This window comes from Dromiciops gliroides, chromosome 1 (assembly GCF_019393635.1).
Source record: "Dromiciops gliroides isolate mDroGli1 chromosome 1, mDroGli1.pri, whole genome shotgun sequence".
Lineage (NCBI taxonomy): Eukaryota > Metazoa > Chordata > Mammalia > Microbiotheria > Microbiotheriidae > Dromiciops > Dromiciops gliroides.
Window position 1 is genome coordinate 399,899,395 of NC_057861.1, and position 24,401 is coordinate 399,923,795.

Genomic DNA, 24,401 nt, shown 5'->3' on the forward strand with positions numbered 1-24,401 from the left:
GGGGCAGCTAGGTGGCCCAGTGGATAAAGCACCAGCTCTGGATTCAGGAAGACCTGAGTTCAAATCCAGCCTCAGACACTTGAAACTAACTAGCTGTGTGACCCTTGGAAAGTTGCTTAACCCTCATTGCCCAGGAAAGAAAGGAAGGAAGGAAGGAAGGAAGGAAGGAAGGAAGGAAGGAAGGAAGGAAGGAAGGAAGGAAGGAAGGAAAGAAGGGAGAGAGAAATAAAGAAAGAAAGTTAGTTTATAGTCTATAAGGCTAGAATGGGGGGAATGGACATTTTTTCAAAGGTATGCTTTTAATTAGTTAATCAGCATCTCATGCAATGTGTGGTTTTGCAACGAAAAAAATTTTAATATGTGTCAAAATATTGTGAACTCAATGACAAATTTGTAAAAACAAGTGATTATAACAAAAAGATGACATATTAAACAATAAAAGTTTTTTAACGTAAAAAGTTGTAACCTTTTTTGTATGTCAATAAGTTTAATTATTTTACTCTGTCCCAGTTACTATCTATATCACTGTAAATTACTTTCTTTACTTTCTCCTTAGAGAGAGACAGAGACAGGGTGCAGGAAGGAGAGGAGGGAGGAACAGAGAAAGAAAGAGGGGGAAAATAAAAGAGGGAGAGAAAAACACAAAGAGAAAGAGGGGAGAAAGAGGGGGAGAGAGATATAAAGAGCCAGTGGTAACAAAAAGCAAAGCATAGGGTGAAGGGGGGCGGAAATTAAAAACAGATAAGGGATGAAAAGAGATGAAGAAGAAAGAACCAGTTGTTAGAAGTATTTGTTTTGTTTTCTCAAAAAATAAGATCATAGAATTAGAGCTAGAAGGGATTCTTAAAGACCCAGTTCAAATCCTCATTTTACAGATAAGGAAATTGAAGTTTGAAAAGGTAAAGTTATCTGAACCCATTTCTTCTGACTCTATTCCAAGAACTTTTTCTGATTCACCATGCAAATATCCATGATTGTAGTCATTTCACCTCTGCTACCATTTGAGGTCATTTCTGGAACAAATCTTAGCAAGTCTTATAACCAGAAAGAGAAGACCTACACTTACTAGCTGTGTGACCTTGGGCAAGTCACTTAACCCTCATTGCCCCACCCAATAAAAGGGAGAGAGAGAGAGAGAGAGAGAGAGAGAGAGAGAGAGAATGAATATTCCTTGTCCTCTTGTAGTGATGGCTATGATTCTGGTCACTCAAGGAACATGTCAAACACCACCGCCGCCCCCCCCTCCATATACTGTAGGAATAATGAATACATTGACAATTGCATTGCCAAATTTATACTGCCAATATGTGGCAAATGTTTGAAAACCTGACTGTCCTTCCTAATCCTTTGTGTACCAGTCATTCTCAAAAACTTCCATCTTCATTGTTTTTTTCTTCAAGGACCCCTCTCCACTGGGCAGCAGCAGCAGGAAAGGCTGACTGCGTCCAGCTGCTGTTGCAGCTGGGCATGGACAGCAGCCCTCGGGACATGAACGAGAACACTCCTCTGGCATATGCGATGCGCTGTGGACACACAGCCTGCATCAATCTGCTCTCTCAAGAGAGCAGGTGAGTATACCTGAGAGGCATTCTCTTAACTCCCACAAAGAGCTAGAATTTTCCCCTCTCATCATGCCTAGTCCATTCTTCTGCTTGAAATAACTGTGTAACATGTTTCTTGTACACTGAGTGAAAGTCGCACAATGAAACAATTTCTCCTCTCTTGATAACACAGAAGACCATCCATATCTTACTGTTTAACAGATGAGAGAGAGGCTCATTACCAGAGGGCCCACAGAGTAGCATTTGGGGGGGCAAAAGCAATTTTTAAGACAGACATTGGGATGTAGTGGTTAGAGAGCTGGCTTTGGAGCCAGAAAGACCAGGCTTCAAGCCCCACCTCTGACATGTGTTGACTGTGTGACCTTGGGCAAGTCTTTAATTTTTCAATGTTCTAGAGTCTAGACAACTGTCCAAAGACTATACATTGCAGAGAAGATATTAACCTGAATTAATAGAGGGAATTTCTTCACCAGGAAGTGAAATCACAGACAGTCCTTCTCCCTAGCAGCCATTTGCCCTATTATAGAGGGATCATAGAGTTGGAAGAGGCTTTAGAGGTCATCTAATCCAACTGCCTCATTTTACAGAGGAAGAAACTGAGGTCCAGAGAGGGGGCAGTCATTTGCCCAAAGTCCTACAGGCAGTTAGTGTCAGAGCTGGGATTCGAACCCAGGTGCTCTGAATCCTGTACCGTCCCTCACATTACCTCATGGGTTGCAATCTGCATTAGTGGGAGGAAGTACTTACAGTCATGAAATCACAGATACCTTGAAGTATTGAAGTGTTCAATTGGCAATTACTTAAATACTCTATGTTATACAGGACAAAACGATGGTATTAAATCATATCCCATATGGTACAGCTTAATGCTCTTCCTTATCTTTTTTTCTATCTCCCCATTAACTTTTTATTATGCATGCATGCATCTCCACATGCATGCATGTGCCTACATGTTTTCATGCCTGAATCGGTTCCAGTAATAGGGTAGGTACATGGAGACATATTTTGTGCATGAGGGCATAGTGTGAAAATAATCCAACAATCTTCTCACACCTCACACTCCCGACCTCTTCCTCCATGTCCTTTGCCATCCAGTGACACTGGCCTCTTTCCTGTTTCTCCCACAAAACACTTCATCTCCAAACTCCAGGCATTTTCACTGGTTGTCTCCCATGCCTGGAACTCTCTCCCTTCTTATCTCCAACTCCTGGTTTTCCTGTCTTTCTTCAAGTCCCAGGTAAAATCCCACCTACACCTTCTACAAGAAGCCTTCCCAGATCCCCCTTAATGTTGGTACCTTCCCTGCGGTGATTATCTCCAATTTATCCTGCTTGTAGATTGTTTGTATGTAGTTTTTTGCTTGATGTCTATCCCCACCCCCAGTTCAACTATGAGCTTCTCTTTTTTTGTGAGGCAATTGGGGTTAAGTGACTTGCCTAGGGTCACACAGCTAGTAAGTGTTAAGTGTCTGAGGCCGGATTTGAACTCAGGTCCTCCTGACTCCAGGGCTGGTGCTCTATCCACTGCACCACCTAGCTGCCCCCAACTATGAGCTTCTTGAGGACAGAGGCAAAGTGCCTAGCACATAGTAAGATAGTGAAGTATAGTACAAAAGGATAAGACATAGTTATAAGTGTGGAATAATGATTTAGTTCGAACCCTCCCCCCTCCTATTTGAAAGATGAGGAAACTAGGGCCTGTAAGGTCCAAATTTAATATGGGGAGAGTTAATTGGGTGGCTCACCATAATATTGGGGTTCAGAAAATAATGAGGGACCTCTAGATCCAAAGTTTCCTCCCTTCCAAACTGCCTTTTTTAGTTACTTCTCCCAGGCTAATAAGAAAGGAGACTAACAGCCTCTTTTCCACAAACAAATCAGGTTTTATTAATGGGAATAAAATATATAACAAAGGTGAAATTAATAAAGCCAGTGACAAGGGAATAGGGGAAGAGAAAAGTGGATAAGCTCCCTGGCTCTAGAAAAAACTGACACAATCCCCAAACTTGCGTCCAGCTCAGATAATTTGAAGAGCTGGCTTTGTTTCTATTAACTCACCACCTGGGGTCCGAAGTTTCTAGAGGAGTCAGCCATGCAGCCCCTCTCCAGTCTGCTCTCAGAAGCTCACCAGCAGGAAAGCCAGCTCCCAACCTCAGCATTCTCCTTTTCTCCCTTTTCTCTTCCTCCCCCAAAAGCAAGGTCCTTCAAATTACTTGACCGAGATTGGTCCCCCTGGTGACATCAGTAGTATACGCCACTCAGGGAAGGCCAGGTGTGGCCTATATCTAATTATCTCAAGTAGGTACTTATTCAGTTTCTCAAACAATACTATATCATTCAGGTGGGACCCCTGGGCATCGGCCAAATTCCATTATTTTATCACAAGCCCATAATGGGGAGTGACTTTTTAAAGGGCACAGGGACATTTAGTTGCAGAAGGTGGAATCAAATGCAGATCTCCCAACTCCTGGTCCAAGACTCTTTTTGCTGCTGCTGCACTACCTCCTCCTTAGAGAAGAAAGGAAAAGTTATCTCTCAAGTCTCAAAGCACAAATTCATCAGAGGACAACAGGGATGATAAGCAAAATCCCATCCATCACCTCCACCTGGTAGAAAGGAGGTAGACGTGAATGATGCTGGTTTTCAATCTTTCTAACATAAGATGTTGAAATCTGCTGCTGAGGTGTGAGTGCAAATCAATGAACCAACTAATAAATAAATATTTGTTAAGAGTCTACTATGTTCAGGGTACTCTGCTAGCGACTAAGGAAACAGCTGGTCCACTTATATTAGAAAATACACAAAGTAAGCCCAAGGTAATTTGGGAGATATGGCACTGGAGCTAAATTTGGAAGGAAGCTAGAGTTTCTAAGAGGCAGAGGTGAGGAAGGGGTACACTCCAGGCATGGGCAACAGTCTATGCAAAGGCACAGACAGACATGGGTGATGGCGGTGGGGGGGGGGGGGTCCTTGTATGAAGACTAGCCAGATGGCCAGTATGACTGGACCAAAAAGAATACATAGGGGAGTAAGGTGTATGAATCCTGATAAGGATGGTACCAGATTATAAAGGCCTTTAAATGACAATGAGAGGAGTTTGGATTTAATCCTAGAGGGAAAAGAGTGCCAGGTACAGTGCCAGGTATGGTGCCAGGTCTTGAGTCTTCTTTTAACTATATGTGTGTATATATGTACATATTTATAATATATGTATGTGTGTAAATATATATAGACACCTTTATATATACCTATATACACATATTTATAAATATGTATACATGTGCATATACATATACATAGTTAAAAGAAGATGAATAAATCAGCCTGATAGAAGAATTTGCATTGCTGACCATTTGGCATCCACTCTCAGTCCCTCTCACAATATACCCCAAATATGCCCCCTTCCACTTCTATCTGGTAGCAGGGTCAGCTGTGAACATAAAGAAAGAAGTTAATTGCTTGAGATGTGATCTTAACAACCCCAGGAAGGCATTAGTATTTCCCCTACCAAAAGATTCCCCAAATTAATGCCTGAAATTCTACCCTTATAGTTTTATCCCTTTTCTTCTCTTAAGAGGAATAATACCAAATCACAGAGTGTCAGAGCTGAGGCTGACCTTAAAGATTATCCAGTCCACCCCCTCATTTTATAGAAAAGGAAACTGAGATCAAGAAAGCCAAAGTAACTTGTCTAACGTCACACAAAATAAGTAACATAGCTGGAATTCTTCTGACTCCAGATCCAGTTCTCTTTCCACTATACCACACTGCCTATTATCATTTTTTCCTCAGGGTGATTGATATAACTAAAAGTGGCTTTTTTAAGAAAGCTGAGGCTGAGTAAAATATTCAGGGAGAAAGGTTAGCCTACTCTGCCTTTGGGGAGAGATGTTCCTTGCCCAATAATACTTACAAAAAGAAAGAACAGGAGGGCTTAAGGTATTTTTTACATTATCTTAGAGTCTACCTAAATAATCCTCAAGGGCCTTCCAGATCTAAATTTGTCAACCCAAATAACAATACAGTGCAATATTCTGAATGTTCAGTTTTGCCTCATCTTCTTACCCTCACTCACAATGCTTCCTTTTTTTACACTTCCATAGACTTGAACCTTTTCATCCCCTTTCTTCCCTGAACAGTAGACTTCTAAAGAAAGAGAGACCATTCAACATGCTTAACCAAATCTTCTGTAAGAAGAAGAAAGAAGAGCAGAGAGCCCATGAGAAAGACCACAGCCAGCATGGGTACCCAGAAGAAGATGCTTCAGAAGTCGATGACATCATCACTACCTTTGACTGCATTGTGGATACCAAATGCCAAGAGCTACCAGACCAGAGAGTGATGATGATGGACTTCAAAAAAAGGACCCCAGAAACAGCAAAGTATCTCTCATCAGAAAAGAAGCAGCAGGAGCATAAGGGACTACCACCCATCAGAACACAGAGTCTGCCACCCATCACTCCAGGCACCTCCTTCCTAACAACTTCCCAGATGGCCACTTCCCATGGTGGCCTAGGTTCCAATACTCACCGTTTTGCATGTAAATCTCAAAAAAGTAGAAGTGAGCATGACCTATTAGATCACAGGACTGGCTGCCAGGCATTGGTAGATAATCCTTGGAGATCTGACTCTAATCAAGTCTTCTCCTGCAAAGCTTGGACTGTATTTCCTTCAGGTAAGCTGCCAAATGGATTGCTGACTGGAAGACCAAGCCATGTGGAGTTCTTGGGCCCCATACAGCCTCTACCCCGACATAATCGTATATCAGGTAATAATTTAATGCCATCTTTCTTCACTTCCTATACCTAGCAAATTCACTGTATTGATCATGTCCCATAAACAGGTTGGAAAGAAAGTAGTGTTCTGATTTGAGAACTAAAATTATATGGGACCAGAGTGATTTGGGGGAATGGGACCCTTGGAGGAATATGGCCCCTTGGGAGTATCTGCAGAGTCTCCCTTTCTTCCAACTGAAATCCCAAACTCCCTCAGACAAAAAGTCTTGGAGTATGAGAAAGGTCTCCTCTTCTGCCACAAATTGAGACTGATAAGTAAATGCCTCTTTATACCATGGGCATATGTGGGGATGATGTCAGAGACCAAAATAATCCCTTTCTCAATCAGACTTGAATAAAAACAAGAACAACAGTAGTACAGTCCCATTCATAAGGAGTTCACAAAAATGTATTGTAGCTATTTTCTGGAAGCTGAGGGTCACTGGGCTGCCTCCAAGATAGCCCATGAAATAACCTGCACTTTTCCAAGAGGGGTAGGAAAGAGTGAGCAACAAAGGCCTACAACCTCTAGAAACTACCAATTGTCCAGTCATCCTGGGAATTGACTCTGCCTTTATTAGGGAAGTAGTTCTACCCTGACTAGGCTCATAACTTTTCTCTAATTCTACTTATCTAAGCCTGCTACTTTCTTGTCCCAAAATGGTCAAACTTTTGTTTTCCCTTCTTAGTGTAATGTCTTTTTTTTTTAATTTTTTTCTTTTTTTTTCTTTGTATAACTTCTTAAAGGAAGAAGAGAAGTGTACTTTGTTTAGGCTTTATGCATTCACTGACACACTCTGTGTTCTTAGGAAATTCAAGTATCTTGTTCCCTCAGTTCTCATAATATGCAAGAAACCTTTTTTTTTTTTTTTGCATAGTCAGATCTATTATTGTTGATGTTTTTATTTCCTGATTAACAATTACAGCACCCATTTTCAAGCACCAATGAAGATTTAATTCCTCATCTAATAGACTAGTGAATCCCAAGTTTTATAGAGTTTGTCTTTACTATCCTTCCCTACTATCTTACTCTTCAAATACATACAAGTGCATGTGTGTGCACATACATACACACACACAAATACACACACACAGGCTTTCCTAAAATTACTAAAGAAAATGTATTTCTTTTAACTGTAAATTAATCAAAACTAACTTTGTTTTGAGATTGGGGGAGTTACTACTTACAATAATTAGAGATCCCCTGGGGTAGCACAAAACCAAATTGGAAACCACTGAAATAGGCCCAGCAGTCCACATGGAAGTAACACCATGATGTCTTACACAAGAAGTTGTGGCTGTGAAAAAGGCATGTAAATCGAGCCCTAAGTCAAAAGGTAAGCCTCCCCAGAGCCCTTCAGCTATAAATGGGAGCCCTAAAGGAGATTTATCTGGTAGCATTTTAGGTAACTCACTATCTTTTGTTCAGTCAACAACATCACAGGAGTTTAGAGTTGGAAGGGACTGTTACCTTTGTCTAGTCCAATCTCCTCATTATACAGATAAGGAAATGGAGGCCTAGAGAAGTGATTTATGCAAGAGAATACAACTTAATAGCAAAAGTTAATAGCAAAACCAGGTCTCCTGATTCCCCAGCTTCCTATTTTTCCACTTAACCAGGCTACTTTAATTAAACGTCTATAATAAGCAAAGTGACAATAGTACTTCCCCACCACCAAATCTTCAAGCTAGTGTTGTGGGAATGGTCACCCATCAGTGAGCATTTGATTTTCCTGCAACCTACATTCCATATTTAAATACTTTGATAATTATATAATATAATCACTCTACCTCCCTGGTGAAGTTTCGAACTCTTCCATCTTTGCACATGTGATGCAGTAGGCAAAGTGCTGGACTTGGAATCTGAGATATCTGGGTTCAAATCCAACCTCTAACACTAGCTTTGTAACTGTGGGCAAATTACTTAATCTTTACGAACCTCGGTTTTCTCATCTATAAAATGAAAATTGAAATATCTGTAGTACCTTGCCTCATAACATTGTATGCAAAGTCTTTTCAAACTCTACAACATAAGACGGATGTCACCTATTGTTGTCTTGTATGGCTTTTGTCAACCTTTTTTTTTTTTTTTTTGGTAAATTCTTGTCCATGATGGCTAATCCTATAAACATACTAGCAACCACCTTCTCTTTTCATCATCTCAATGGTACCAATATGTCCCTCTATTGTTTTCCATTCTCACCCCATGACAGCTATATCATCTTCCCTTCCAGTCCCACATATCCTTAATATTACCTACATCTAGAAAGCTTTTATTGGTAATCTGCTACAGGTTGGTAACATGCACCATTTTTGCCAGGGTATCTTGTCATTTTTGATGTATCCAAAGTCACGGAACTCCTTGATTGACAGCCATAGTCCCAGTTTTTGGTAAACAGCATTATCTTCACTAACTCAAAACCTCTTACTTTCCCCTCCTTACACGGATCTGTTGGGTAATTTTATCCTAATCAGATGGCTTGGTTTTAAGGCTGCTAAGGAATGTGGAAGAGAATCCAACAGAGCCCTTTCCATCTTTTCAGCTGTGATCCTAGAAGTAAAATCTCAGCACATTTCTAAGTGGGATGCTTATATTAGAGGCAAAGTCTTGCTGCGGTAAAGCAATTGGATAATTCAAATAATACCACCACACCACTGACACAAATTTTGATAACCACTTTCTTTTGGATTTTTTTCCACTCCTGCCTTGGATTCAATAGATAATAATGGGAATGGGCAGGGTTATTGCTTGAATTCCTGGCAACTGCTGCACTTTGCTGACATCAGCAACCCAGAACCCTTAGACTTAATGACTATCGTTTAACTGTTACACAGAATTGACATAGTGGACTAGGGGCTGAGGAAGGGAGAAGGCTGGGGCACTTACCTTAATGAGTTAGAATATAAGATCATATCAGCATAATTCCCTTTGACTGATGCTTTTAAAGAAGATGAACAAGAGAAGCGGGGCCTATTCTAATAGCCAGAGAATAACATGTTCTCTGGGCTACCACCCCAAATGCAAGAAAATGCTCACTTTACTTTATCTCTCCTCAAAATAGCCCCCACCTCCCTCCCCAACACACACACACACACACACACACACACACACACACACACACACGAAAAAGAAACTCTTGTGAAGCTTCGTTCTATAAAACTTTTCAACAGATCCTTCATACACCCTAAGCACTTTCATCAAACTGTGAAAGACCTTTCTTTCTACTTTCTGCATGCTTGGATTTGTGATTTTATGTAGCACTGTTCCAGGGCCAAATCTAGTACCCTTTTCCCTTCGTTGCCCATTTTCTCCCCTTCTGGTCCTTTGCCCCTATACATATTCTTCCCAGGCACCCAGCCAGTGTCTATTCTTTGTTAATCCTTGCTAAAAAATGTCACATATAAAATGTTAGTTGATAAGAGCTATGAACCTCCCCAGAGGTCTTCATCTTTTATTTTGTTTTGTTTTTAATTGAAGACCAAAAGGTTTAAGAATCAAAGACAGTATACAATAATGGTTAAATGATAAGCAATGTGTTTGATACTGTAGGGGTAAAGACCTTTGCTCAGGCCCACTTCAAATCATATCATATAAGAAGCCACACAGGCAGTCTGTAGATGCACCCAGATAACTTTCCATAGCATTCTTTTCATATATATATATATATATTGGGGGTCAGGAGCAGCTAGGTAACTCAGTGGATAAAGAACCAGCCCTGGATTCAGGAGGACCTGAGTTCAAATGAAGTCTCATTCATGTGACCCTGGGCAAATCACTTAACCCTTATTGCCCCCACACAAAAAACAACAACAACAACAAAAACAACAACAACAAATATATATATATATATATATATATATATATATATATATATATATATATATATATGGGGTCACATTTTGGTTCCAAGCTATTTCCCTTTGCCATAGCCTTCTGACATAGACCTGGCAATACAATGTTTTGATCTGGAAGTCATCCAGCCAGTGTGGAGTGGGAAAGGCAATAAGGTATAATAGAAACAGCTTTGGATTTATATTTTAATCCAGGCTCTGCCACTGTGTGACCTTAGTAAAGTCTCTTTCCTCCCTGGGCTATATTGTCCCCACCTGCAAAATGAGGTAGTTGGACCAGACAGATGCTTTCTAGAATCCCTTCCAGCCCTTGTATTCTATCACCCTGCAGTTCTCCAGTCAAAAAGAAACTAAAAGAAAAGATGTGCTTTGTTTAGTCTTGTGATTCCCACGCAAATTCTCCTTTGTCACAGTGGAAGACCCTGAAAATCCATCCAGGTTGTAGTTGTGGTTTGAATTCCTCCTTAGCCACTAGACCACTAGCCAAAGGAATGGACCGAGGATAATAAACAAGGTGAACTAGAAATCTTACCATAAGGAGATAAATGTGATTTCTTAGATATCCCTAATACTTAATAGGATGGAATTCATGACTATAATATGGCTAAGGAAGGAGTTCCTTACATAAACAGAACAAAATGCAGCACTGAATATTTAATATAAAAACTAATTTAGGGGGCAGTTTGCTGGTACAGTGGATAAAGCACAGGCCCTGGATTCAGGAGGACCTGAGTTCAAATCCGGCCTCAGATACTTGACATTTTGTAGCTGTGTGACCCTGGGCAAGTCACTTAAGCCTCATTGCCTCCCCCCCCCAAAAAAAACCTAATTTAAGGAAATTCATGACCCAAAGAGAAGAAACCTAACAGAGAACATCTGAGTAAAGTTGAATGAAGGAAGAAAGGAAGCTATAGTTTAATAGGAGTCTACTATAAACCAACAGGCTAGAAGGAAAAATGAGATGAGTTTAGGAAGTATATCACAAAACTGGGACAAGAGCATGATACAATAGAAATATATGCTGAAACTGTCTGGAGATATCTATTAAAAGCAAAGCAACTGGGGCAGCTAGATGGCGCAGTGGGTGGAGCACTGGCCCTGGAGTCAGGAATACCTGAGTTCAGATCCAGCCTCAGACACTTGACACTTGCTAGCTGTGTGACCCTGGGCAAGTCGCTTAACCCCAGTTGCCTCACTAAAAAAAAAAAAAAAAAAAAAAAAAAAAAAAAAAGGCAACTACTAAATTCTTGACTTGTTTTAATGTTCATTTAAGTCTGTTATACTCAAGCAATAGAGAAACCATTATTCTGGACCTGATTCAGAGCCATAAGGAGAAACTGGTTGCTAGAGTAGAAATGATAGGAGGAACATTGGGAGGAAGTGATCATTCTAATCTTAAAGTTCATGATAGAGAAGGAAAGGAAAGTTGGGAATTACCTGATATTTCCCTAAACATAAGATTTCAAAGAGTTCCAATAAAGGATTGATGGAACAAAAATTCTACAGAAGTTAGACCAAATAAGAAGAGAAGCTCTCAAGAAAGAAATTCTGATGGCATAAATATAAGCAATGCTGATGAGGAACACAAAGGGGAACTATCTAAAGAGACCAATGTGAAAGCATAGAGAAGTTGTTGACCACCTTAGATTTCAAAAAAGGCATGTAGAGAAGATGTTAGCAAAGGTGCCAGAAATGACAAAAGGAGTTTGTTAAGGTATATTTGAGTCTAAAAGAAGATAAAAACAGAATAGCATTGGGGTATACTGGCTCACAAAAGCCAATTACTAAATCCTCAGTCTGAGGATTTATGCCTCAGAAATCAGCAAAACACTACAAATCAGAGCTTGGTTTGCCTTTTCGTTATTGTCTGTACTTAAAGTGATGGAGATGTTAATAATACAGATTCAACTTAAAGGTGTATTGTGTGTATATTTTTCCCCAGAGAGCAGGTTGTTAAACATTTCCCAGCATACCCCTGAGTAAGAATGCTCAGCAGATGGGATGATGAGAGAGAGAAAATAAAACAACAAAGCTAATGAATTCCTATTTTGCTTCTGTTTCACTGCCGAGGAGATTGATTTGAGGATTTGGAAGGCTAGACGAAAAAATAAAAATAAAAAAGGTTAACAGGGACTGAAACCTACCCATAAGTGAAGAGATGATAGTAAGAGTGGATCTCATTGCCCTCAACTAGTTCAGGTTATCAAACCCAAGCCTATCATATGGGGGAAAAAAAAAACTGGAGCCACTATGAGTGACCTTTAAAACATCATGGAGAACAGGTTAAGTACCAAATAAATGGAGACAGAAAATTGTGTCCTAATTTAAAAAAAAAGAGTAAGACTCTAAATAAATAAGCTTGACTTTTCTCCCAGAAAAAGTCTGGAATGTGTTTATAAAGAGATGGGTTATAAATATTTAGAGATAGAAATAGCAATCACTAAGAGCCAAACTGACTTAATCAAGAAAAAAGTAATGTCAGACAAACCTCAATTTCCTTTTTTGACAGTTACTAGACTGGTGGGTAGATCAGGATATCATTGACATAGTAAAGCATCAGGGCAGCTAGATGGTGCAGTGGATAGAGCACCGGCCCTGGATTCAGGAAGACCTGAGTTCAAATCCAGCCTCAGACACTTAACACTTACTAGCTGTGTGACCCTGGACAAGTCACTTAACCCCAATTGCCTCACAAAAACAAAACAAAAAACAGACATAGTAAAGCATCTATGAAGTAAGTAGATTGGACTAGAAAATCTCTATGGTCCCTTCCAACCCTGAAGCTATTATCCTAGCATCCAACCTGCTTTTTAAAAGCTCTTTCATGCTATCCCTATGGATAAGATGGATCATGTAAGCTAAGTAATAGGAACAAAGTGGATTCTGGTTATGACCCAAAGAATGTACCCGAAGAATAACAATTGACAGATGCATGTCAACATGAAAGAAGTCTCTAGTGTTGCACCTGACAGATCTGTCCTTGGTCCTGAACTGTTTAACATTTCTATTGTTTGGATGAAGGCATAATTTACATGCTACTCAAATGGACATAGGACACCAAGTTGGAAGATAGAGTTAATGTGTTACATGACAGGCTTAGTATCTGAAAAGTCCTCAACAGGCTAGAATCATAACCCAAATTTGATAAGATGAAATGACCAGGGATAAATATAGCCTGATATTTGAGGTTTTTTTAAAAAACTATATGAAAAATGAGGAAAGCATAACCAGAAAGCAGCTCATGTGAGAAGAATCCTGGGGGGTTTGTGAGCTACAAGCTCAATGTAACTCAATAGTACCCATGACATGGCAAAAGTGACCTTACCTTCAATTAATAGAGGACAGAATTGATAGTCTCCAGAATAAAAGAGGGGAGACATCTGTTCTAAGGGTTGTCTGAGATCTGCCCAGATCAGGCTACACTTGAAATATTTGTTTAGTTCTATGTCTCTTTTAGGAAGGATGCACAGGAATAATCAGAATGGTGGGGTGACTGGAGGACATGCCATGTCAAGATAAGTTAAAGAAACTGGGAATATCTCACCAGAAATAGAGAAAACTTGTGGGCTGGGGAAGTGATGAATAGCTTCAGATATCTGAAGGGATGACACACAAAAGTGGGATTAGATATATTTTCAGATCCACAGGGTAATGTTAGGAATGAGTAGAAACTTATAGGAGATAGGGATTCGACCTAAGATTATATTGGTATAGGGAACTCTCACTTAAGGGAATTCTCTCTGTCAATATATGTTTGCACCTCCTCAGCAACTAATAGCCGTAGAGAGTTACCTAGAGATTAAGGGACTTGCCCAAAAACCGACAGCCAATATGTGTCAGAAACAGGACTTGAACCCAGGTCTTCCTGGCTTTGAGGCAGGCTTTCTATCCACTATGCAACAACACCAACTGACTCACCCGAAAGTGGGATGGACTGCCTTGGGAGAGTTGGGAGGGTAAGTAGTGAGTTCCTTTCCATCGGAGGTTTTCAAGCAAGTGCAAGATGACCACATGCCAGGGATTTTGCAGGGGACACTCCTGTTCTGGCATAGGTTGGACCAGATGACTTTGTAGGTACCTTCTGACCCAGTCAGTAAGTCTTTATTAGGTACCTACGATGTGCCAGGCACTATGCTAAGTGTTAGACTCTAAAATTATATGGTAATAAAAGCATGTCTTATGAAGCCCAGTTGAAAGAATGTGGGAGCTTTTAGCCTGTAGGGAAGAAGACTTGGGGGAAAAGGAGATGACCACTGATTTTGGATATTAAAAGGATTATCATGTGAAATAAGGACTAGTCCTATTTTTCCCTTGGCCCCCAAAACACATCTATAACTAGTAGGCAGATGTTATCATGAAGGCAAATGTTAACTCAGTATGAAGAAGAACTTCCTAACAATTAGCTCTGTCCCATCCCAAAATGGCTTATTTGGGACTAAGTTCCCCATCCCTAGAGATGTTAAAGTAGTGGCTAGATGATTCCTGTCAGTGACCTTCTGGAGGGGTTTCCACTCAGATATGGGTTGAGACAATTCCATCTCAAAGGTTCTATGATTTTAACATACTTTTAAGTAAATTTTCATGTAGATACAATTCATTCAAGAAATCATTTCCTCTTTTTTGGCGGGGGGACTCTCCAACATTCCTAACCCCTAACAACCTTTAAAAAATAATAATAAACATTTTTATTTATAGTTTTGAGTTCCAATTTTTCCCTCCTTCCCTCTCTCCCCTCCCCCCTCTATGAGGCATTAAGTAATCAGGGAGTTTTGTGGGATTCCAAGAAGTATACGGGATACCTTGGTTTAAAGAACCAGGGAGCAACTTGTTACAAGAACAATTTGTTACAAACCTTATTTTTCATAAATCAACTATGAAAGGCTGTATATATGTTGCCAACAGAAGGTGATGACTCATTAAAAAGTGCTCCTTAGCCTGACAAAGGGTGTTCTGTGAATTACAACACAGTGACAAACCAGTAGGAAGAAAAAAGCTAACAAAATCATTTATATGGGAAACTCTAGACAGCTTCATGAAACATGATGTCCAAGAACTATGTCAAGTGTTGTTTGATAATGTGGAGAATAAAATGAAAGGAACGTGTATAGAAGGTACCATACCTTAGATATTTAGAGGCAAGATGGTGTCCTATATACAGTGCAAATATGTGGGCTATTGATATGATTGGAGAGATTATGATGACATCCAACTATGTATAAAGGGGAACAATATATTTAAGTCCTTCATAGGTTACATGGCAGTAGAACAACTAGATGGTGACAACAAATATGATGCTGGAGACCATGGCTTGCAGGAAGCTGAAAAAGGTGTGAAATTCCTCACATTACCACCAGTGTTATATCTACAACTCATGAGATTAAATATGACCCACAGAAGGACCAAAATATCAAGATAAATGATAGGTTTGAGCTTCCTGAAGAGTTACCACTTGATGAGCTTTTACAAAAAAAAAAAATGATCCCAAGGATCCTGCAAATTATATTCTTCCTGCAGTACTAGTACATAGTGGAGATAATCATGGTGGACATTATGTGGTTTATCTAAACCCTAGAGGGGATGGTAAATGGTGTAAATTTGATGACAATGGTGTGTCAAGGTGTACACAGGAAGAAGCAATTGAACATAATTAAGGAGGTCATGATGATGACTAATCAGGCATTGTACTAATGCTTATATGTTAGTTTGTGGGGCTGGGGAAGTGATAAATAGTGCAATTATGTAAAACATTTCTGATTTCACTTCCCATTCGACATGATTATTAACATTTTGTTATCAACTGAATTATGTGATTATATTTGTCCACAGGGCAAAGTTTTCAGCACCTCCCCCTAGACAGAACCAAAGTAAGGGACATTCCTTTCGTGCGCAACAGTCTAGCTCCAATACCTTCTCACTCTGTTCAGAAATGTAAGTACCATTACTCTTATTGTCTTCCTTTGCTAATCTGTTGGATATTCAGGGTTCTTCCTGCTTACTTTCATTTTTCAAGGGAATGTTGGATGTTAGACTTCTAATTTAAAGGAAAAACTAAAAAAAAAAAATGTCCTTGTTTTTCACATCCCACCCCCCCCCCAAAAAAAAACTGCTAGTCAACCAAGAAAGCCCTGTTCTCTGACTTTTTTCTTGAGCCATGGAGATGATTGTCTTCATCCCAAATGGGGAAAAATTATTAAACAAGGGTTCTTAACCTGGGGTCCATGGATAGACTTTACAGGGTCCAAGACTTTGGTTAGGAAAAAAAATGCATCTTTATTTTCAGTTGCCTCTAAATAAAATGGAACATTTTCTTCAATTATGATTTTTAAAAAATTCTTCTGAGAAGGGTCCAAACGCTTTACTAGACTGCCAAAGGGGTCAATGACACCAAAAAAATGATTTAAAATTCCTGGTCTAAAAGAATTTCTTTCTCATGAGAAACTACTGAGATCTCACCACAATACTATATGAAATTAATTTTTAGGAAGAGGATTTGTTTGTTTAATAATTCTTCCCAAGGAGTTTTGTTTGATTGGGTTTTTTAAATCATGATTCTAAGAAGTAGCCCTATTATGCTAGTCTTTTTCTTCTATTGGTAACTATGTTTGCCTTCAATGCTTGAAGAGTACCTGATCCTCTACAGAAGAGGAGAAAATTAGTCTTGTCTACCATCAGAACATTTCAGATTAGCCTGATTTGGTGAGGTGTGTGAGGGTGAGAATTAACAAATACCTGAAGAGGAGCAGCTAGGTGGCACAGTGGATAGAGCACCGGCCCCAGAGTCAGGAGTACCTGAGTTCAAATCCAGCCTCAGACACTTGACACTGACTAGCTGTGTGACCCTGGGCAAGTCACTTAACCCCAACTGCCTCACTAAAAAAAAAAATACCTGAAGAGCAGAAAAATAGCAGAGTATGCAGGCTGGGCAGCTGGTGAGCATGTGTTCTGAGTATAAATGTCAAGGATTTGACATCCTACATGCAGAGAGTATTCTCAGAACCATTCAAAGCCATGAAAGCTTCAAGTCATCCTCTGAAATTTTTGTTTGAACTGGGTAGGAGAATATAAACTGCCATTTTTCCTGGTAGTGCTAGGACATCATGGAGTCTCCTTTTCCTACCTGACAAAATAGTGGTCTTCTCCTCTGCATCAGAAGTTAAGTAGGTAGCTGAAAGTAAAAGGAGTTTCCCACTGTTGCCAGGTCAATTCAATTCCACAAGCATTTTTAATACAAAAAGCACCTGGCTAACCTCTATGGAAGAACCAAAACTAAGCAAGGGTATGTGATTGTTTTGTCCCAACTATAACTAAAGTAAAGGGGAAAGTTAGAAGTGGCATTGAAGTGGCTTTTTGGTAAATGTATTTTTTTTTCTTTTCTGTGGGACAATGAGGGTTAAGTGACTTGTCTGGGGCACACAGCTAGTAATTGTCAAATGTCTGAGGCCGTATTTGAACTCAGGTCCTCCTGAATCCAGGGCCAGTGCTCTATCCACTGCAGCGCCACCTAGCTGCCCCTGTGAATGTATTTTTTTAAACTGTCAGTAGTTACTTTGTTTTTAAAAAGCTTTTATTAATGTCTTCTATTTTTTATCTAATCATAATTTTTCCCAGTATCCCTCCTCTTCCCCTCTCATCAAGTCATACCATGTAAGAATAAGATTTTTAAGCACACAAAAAAACAAAAGATGGAAAAATCAGCACAATTGATCAATATATTGAAAAGCCTAAAAATTATGTGTAATATAGAAAATATATGGGGACCTCCTACCTCCATAAAAGGGTTGGGTTAGGGCTATCCTCTCATAGCTCTTTATTTGAGTCTTGCTTAGTCTTTCTAAAATTGTTACATTCACTCTGTGTGTATGTGGGTGGTTGGTTGTTATACTTTTGTGGTTATTGTGAGCATTATTTTCTCAGCTCTTGGTTTATTTCACTGTGCATCAGTTCATACAGCTCTTTCCATGCTTCTCTGTATTCCTTATATACATCATTTCCTACAAAACTGTAGTATTCCATTGCATTCATGTGCCACAATTTGTTGAGCCATTCCCCCATCAATCAGCATCTATTTTTTTTGTTTCCTACTCTTTGCTATTCCCAAAAGTGGTTCTATAAATATTTTTATGTGTATGGGGACTTTTTTCTTATCTATGACTTTGTTGGACTATAAACCTAATAATGGAGTCTCTTGTTCAAAGAGGATGGATGTATTTTCAATGATTCACCATATCCTTTTTTTCCATCCCATACCTATGATTTCTCCCAGAACAATATCGACAACAAGTATTTATTAAGCATTTATGTTCAGGCATTATGCTAAGTGCTGGGAATACAAATGCAAGCAACAAACAAACAAAAACAGACCTCATCCTCAAGGAAATTTCATTCTTGGTTTGGTTTGGTTTGGTTTGGTTTTTTGAGGCAATTGGGGTTAAGTGACTTGCCCAGGGTCACACAGCTAGTAAGTGTCAAGTGTCTGAGGCCTGATTTGAACTCAGGTACTCCTGACTCCGGGGCCAGCGCTCTATCCACTGCACCACCTAGCTGCCCCAGAAATTTCATTCTAATAGGGGAAGATAACACATAAAAGGGAGCCAAAAAGTTTGGGGTAGCAGTGAAGATACCAGCGTTGGGGCATGGTTGTGAACTCCCAGTAAGAAAACTCCCTCCAACAACATAGATCAGCCAGTGTTCTACAACTTATAGTCTTAGAGAATTGAGGTATTAAGAATTTAAATGACTTGCCTGAGGTCATAATCAGTTTATGACAAGGAAAAGGCTTGCTTGAACCCAGTCCTTCTTGAATCCTAGGCTGGATCTCTATACACCATACCCTGAAGTCTTTAGAGGAAGTTGATTAGAACTCTTTATAGCATAAAAGCATCATAGTGGGGGCAGCTAGGTGGTGCTGTGGATAAAGCACCATCCCTGGATTCAGGAGGACCTGACTTCTAACCTGGCTTCAGACACTTGACATTAGCTGTATGACCGTGGGCAAGTCACTTAACCCTCATTGCCCCACCAAAACAAACCAAAAAAGCATCATAGAATAATAATACTATTAGCTAGCACTTATACAACATTTTAATTTTCCTTCATCCTGCCCTGAGGGCATTAGCCCTATGATTGGAGAGAAGGGGAGAAATGTAAGGGAAAAGCGAAAGGATACTAAGTAAGAATCACAGTTTTTAAACCATCTATAAATAATATTTAGTTGTTAGTTCCCTAAATGTGAGATCCTCTTCCAGAGACCAATAAGTAAAGGATGTGAATCATCAGTCTTGACCTTTCTGCAAGCTATAAATGAAACTGACTATAAATAAAAATGGAAAATAAAAGGAAGTTACATTTGATGAAAGGATGGCTCACAGGTCTCACAGGTTCCACTTGGAACAGTAAATAACAGAGTTTACTTTATCCAGAATCCAAATGCAACAAGAAACATCATTTTATAGGGCACTTGGTCATCTCATATTATAGTGTTCATACTGAATCATTTGCAAAAGATGCCAAGATAATGAAATCAATTAAATATGTTTATTTATTGATATTATTGCTGATTGCAGAGTATAAGGAGGAAGAAAAAATTTCTAAAGAATTCTGTAAGGGAGGAGGAGGAGGAAAAGAAGAAAAGAAGGAGGATGAGGAAGAAAAGAAGAAAAGAAGAAGGATGAGGAGGAAAAGAAGAAAAGGAGGAAGAGGAGGAGGAGGAAAAGGAGGAGGAGAAGAAGGAGAAGGAGGAGGAGAAGGAGAAGGAGAAGGAGAAGGAGAAGGAGAAGGAGAAGGAGAAGGAGAAGGAGAAGGAGAAGGAGAAGGAGAAGGAGAAGGAGAAGGAGAAGGAGAAGAAGAAGAAGCAGCAGCAGCAAAGATTTATGTAGTGCCCTAAGATTTACAAAGTGTTTTACATATATTTTCATACTGTATCCTCATAACAACCCTGTTATTATCCTCATTTTATAGATGAAGAAATTAAGGCAGACAGCAAGTGACTTGCCACGGACAATATAGTTAGTACATAGAAATATTACTTACTACTTGGTAACTTAAATGAAAGGGTGGGAGTTAAGTTCAATGATGGAAAATATCTTACAAAACATGGCTCACAAGTAAGAAATGAGAGAAGTCAAAGGCTCATAGACTGAACAGAAGGCCTGTGTCTCTGTATCATGGATATTTCAAGAAGAGACTTAGGAGGCTTGGTATATAGCAAGCACCAAATAACACCATAAATGTATAATTTATTGTAATTTAACAGATAGTCAATAACTGATTACTAATATTATTACTGACATTTTAAATAAGCTATCTATGCCTAAAATATAGGAGTAGGTAAAAGAATATAGATCAATACAGACTATCACCATCTTTAAGAATGCTTAATTTATGTAAATCAGCTGCCACAAGTGGGAAGACCAAAGGAGCCTAGAAACTGCCTTAAGAACTTTATCTCCTTGCCAAGCAGAGAGATATGACAGCTAAAGGTAACATCAGTTCATATTGTAAATGCATTTGTAAAATCATATGGAGAAGTATGATGGAAGATTATGGTCAAAATCACCTCATAAACACCAAATGGAAGTAAAGACACCAAGTTTACATACAGCTTGATGAGAGACCCAAATAAGAAAGATTATCCCCAAAGCATTCAAGAATGAAAAGCAAACAACAAACATATGAAAAAATAGATAAATTCTGTCAGGATACATATAAGAAACTATTTTCTTCTTCAATGCCAAGTGGAGCCTCCACATTTGGACTCAATATCACAATTCCTTATGATGAAGTTAAAAATGGAACTAAATGAAAAAAAATGATAAGACCAAAGAGGGAAGGAAGACAGAGGAAGTCTACATTGGATAATGTGGCGAGCATTCTTACTTGCTTTTCAAAATACCTAGAAGAGAGGAGGAAAAAATCACAAACTTTAATATTAATGTAAGGACCACAGTGATCCCATAGATCATTGGGATATGACTTTCATGGAGGGGAGGGGATATGCATAGGTACATAGTAGCAAGAGGTTAAAAAAACAGAGATAGAAAAGAAGTTAGACTATAGAGAAGGCCAATGTCAGTCATAGCCATGCAAAGTCACATGCTATGCAACATCCTTTTAGAATATGGTTGTTATTCATACTCTTCCATTCTTACCATAACAGATGCTACCCTACCCTTATACCCTTTCCTAAGACACTCCCCTCTCTCTATCAGGAAAGTTTCATTTTGAAGCTGGCAGAAAGTGACAGAGACCAGTTCTCAAATCAGAAAATATAAGGAAGTTCACATCCAAGGGAAAGAGGCTCACAGCCTTAGTTTTCCATCAATTAGGGGAGTCTGCCTTTCCTCTGGAAAACATAAATTGAGGTAGCAATCTTATATGGTCAGAATTTTGGACCCCATGCTGGACTAAGGGCTCAATGTCATCCATATTTTGACAGACCCTGGGCAGATCACATCTCTCCACAGAAGCCACATTTCTGACTTGAGCCAAGTCTGTGGTCAAGTGACCATGACTTCCTAATCTTGATTAAAAGTTTATTGTCCCAACATCTATGTGATTAAAAGGGTATCATCCCAACATTTTCATTTTCTATGGCCCATGGGCTTGGGGAGAAATTGGGCTCACAATCCTCTATCCCAAAAGATTTGAAGAAGTCATAGTGAACTGGCTAGCTTGACCTATGCATCATGAGAGTAGAGTCCTTACTACTAATATATTTCTTCGATCTCATGATTTTATTCTATTAAGCAAATGGCCTTTGTTCTTAACTACTGCAATGGAATCTTTATGATTTGCTAACAATAGCTGATTTCTAAAAATAATAATAATAATAATAATAAATTGAAGGTGGGAGGGGTCCATAATGAGCCAAATAACCAAGAAGTAAAAGGAGTTCAACCCAGGTCCCTCCTCCCCCCCCCATTAGATTTGTGGTGGAGGGATTTGGTTATATTACCCAAAAAGATAATTGAGGAAATATCAAAAACTTCTGTCCCACATGCTTACTTTCTCATCTCTATAAAATCTTTATGAGAGTAATTTACACATACATTGAAGAAAATAATTGATGAAGCTATGAGATGAGGAGGCAGGCTTGCCCTAAGGGATAATTTCCAAAATATCACATTTTTAGAGCATCTGAAAGGTGCAAAGACTATACAACTGTTAGATTATAGATAGATGTATTTGATTCTATAGAGCCAAATGTCCCCCTAAAGGCTCTCCTTCAATGAGTTAACTTCCATGAATGTGTCAAAATCATACAAGATTCCTTGAAAGATATAAGAACAAGAAATTACTATTTTACAATCCTCTGTGTATTATAACGATTGGAATGCCACCTCCTGGAGAGTTACTGTAGGAAAGCTCCACCATGAGGAGAAGGCGTCTGAGGGCAAGCCATGTGGTCAGGTCCTTGGCATCAGGAAGTGATGTTTGCTCGTGGATACTATCTATCAAAGCTGCCAGCCAATTAGCTTGGAGATGTATGTGCACGCGTGTTGGGGGGTGTTCCTAGCTTCACAGGAGATGTTGGGTGTCCTTTTTTGTTCCTGACCTCGCCTTGGCAGGTCAGATGGGGTCTCTTAGAAATAGTTAGATTTTTACCTTCTCTCTGATCCTAATGCTCTTTAATAAATACTTAAACACTTAAATACTCTTGCTAAATCTTATAATTTATTGGTGACCACTTATGAGATTTTAGGTAGTATAGTTAGAATTTTAGCCCCATACAGAATTCATAACAAGTGAGACATAAAGCAGAGAAACATATGTTCACTTAAGGTCTCTGCCACTGTCATAGAGGATTCACAACAGAGAATTAAATGGAAAAGGGATTCCCTGAAATTACTGAGGTATTTCATGTAGATTCAGAGACCCCGGGTCATTGGGAAGCATCATTTAGTAACTTTCTATTATAATTACTATTCTTGCTACACTCATTTCTGCCTGCTAAAAGAGTATAAAAGCAGCCAACCAACCCACTCACACTTTGTTTTATGTAGAAAATTACAGAGACATAGAAAAAGTAGGGCCCATCCTCAGTATAGTATTGGTCCAAGTTCAAATCCAACCTCTTCTTAAACCAAGTTCCCTTGAACATCGTTCAGCTATCCATGTTAATCTTCCAATTCCTGTCTTCTCTGTGCATACTCATCTGACTTTCCTCTATGATAATCCTAGAAGTCTGTTACAACCTGCCTCTGAAGTGAATAGATTAGTATAAGCAAAGTAAAAAGTGGACCAAGGAGCATAGTACTGTATATTTAGAAGTTATACACATGTGAGGAAACAGAGGACCCAAAAATGGGAAGGATGATGAAGAGTTTTGGGGTCAAAGGAAAATGGAAGAAGATGGAGAAGTGATGTTATCTTTAGAGTATTGCTACAGACCTCCTGAACAGAAAGAGAAAAAGATGAGGAGTTTGGGAAATTGATTATAAACCTGATACCCATGCATGACACAGTAGTGATGGGAGATTTAAATTACACTGAATGCAGGGGGCATGGCACTCTTGGTGGCACAGTGGATAAAGCACCAGCCCTGGATTCAGGAGGACCTGGGTTCAAATTCGGCCTCAGACGCTTGACACTTACTAGCTGTGTGAGCCTGGGTAAGTCACCTAACCCTCATTGCCCTGAAAAAAAATTACACTGACATCTGTTGGTGCTCTCTTTCTCTCTCTCTCCCCTCCCCATTCTACCATTCCCCTCCCCCCCCAAAAAAAAATCAGAACTAATAACATCTTGGCTTGCCTCTGTGATAATTGTATCCTTCAAAAATTGGGGAACCAACAAGGAAAAATTCTATTCTGGATCTAATTTCCACTAACAGGAAAGAACTTGTTGTTGGGGTGTTGAAATAAAAATAATGGAAACCTTGAGAGAAACCCCTCTCTCCTAGAATTTGTGATACAGGAAAAAGGGAAATTGGACAAAGTCTGACATGTACCCTGGATTCTGGAAAAGTAGGTTTATTTCAAAGGCAAAGCCTAAGTAACATCCTAAGGATAAAAATGCTACAGGACAAGTCATCCCAGGTAGAAAAGGAAATATCCAAGAGTGAAATTCTGGCAACAGAAAGGAATACAATACAAGGAACTCAATGAGCAAGAAAAAAATGAGCATTTTTCTAAAGAAACTCATTTGGATGTGCAGGGAACACACCCACCAATTTAGATCTTTAAAAGAAAAGTACAAAAGATGGAAGCAAAGAC

At 39.3% G+C, this 24,401-nt stretch overlaps 1 protein-coding gene across 3 annotated transcripts in view; it reads left to right on the forward strand.

The window, feature by feature from the left end:
• The window catches only part of ANKRD55 (ankyrin repeat domain 55), a 128,189-nt gene that overhangs the window by 97,043 nt on the left and 6,745 nt on the right, over window positions 1-24,401 (forward strand). Inside the window, exons 8-10 of one of the 3 annotated variants that reach the window (XM_043974967.1) lie at window positions 1,401-1,568; window positions 5,701-6,329; window positions 16,015-16,116. In XM_043974967.1, the coding sequence (XP_043830902.1) occupies window positions 1,401-1,568; window positions 5,701-6,329; window positions 16,015-16,116 (899 nt within the window). The remainder of the gene's footprint in view (window positions 1-1,400; window positions 1,569-5,700; window positions 6,330-16,014; window positions 16,117-24,401) is intronic. The other 2 variants (XM_043974982.1, XM_043974992.1) reach the window with 2 other exon arrangements.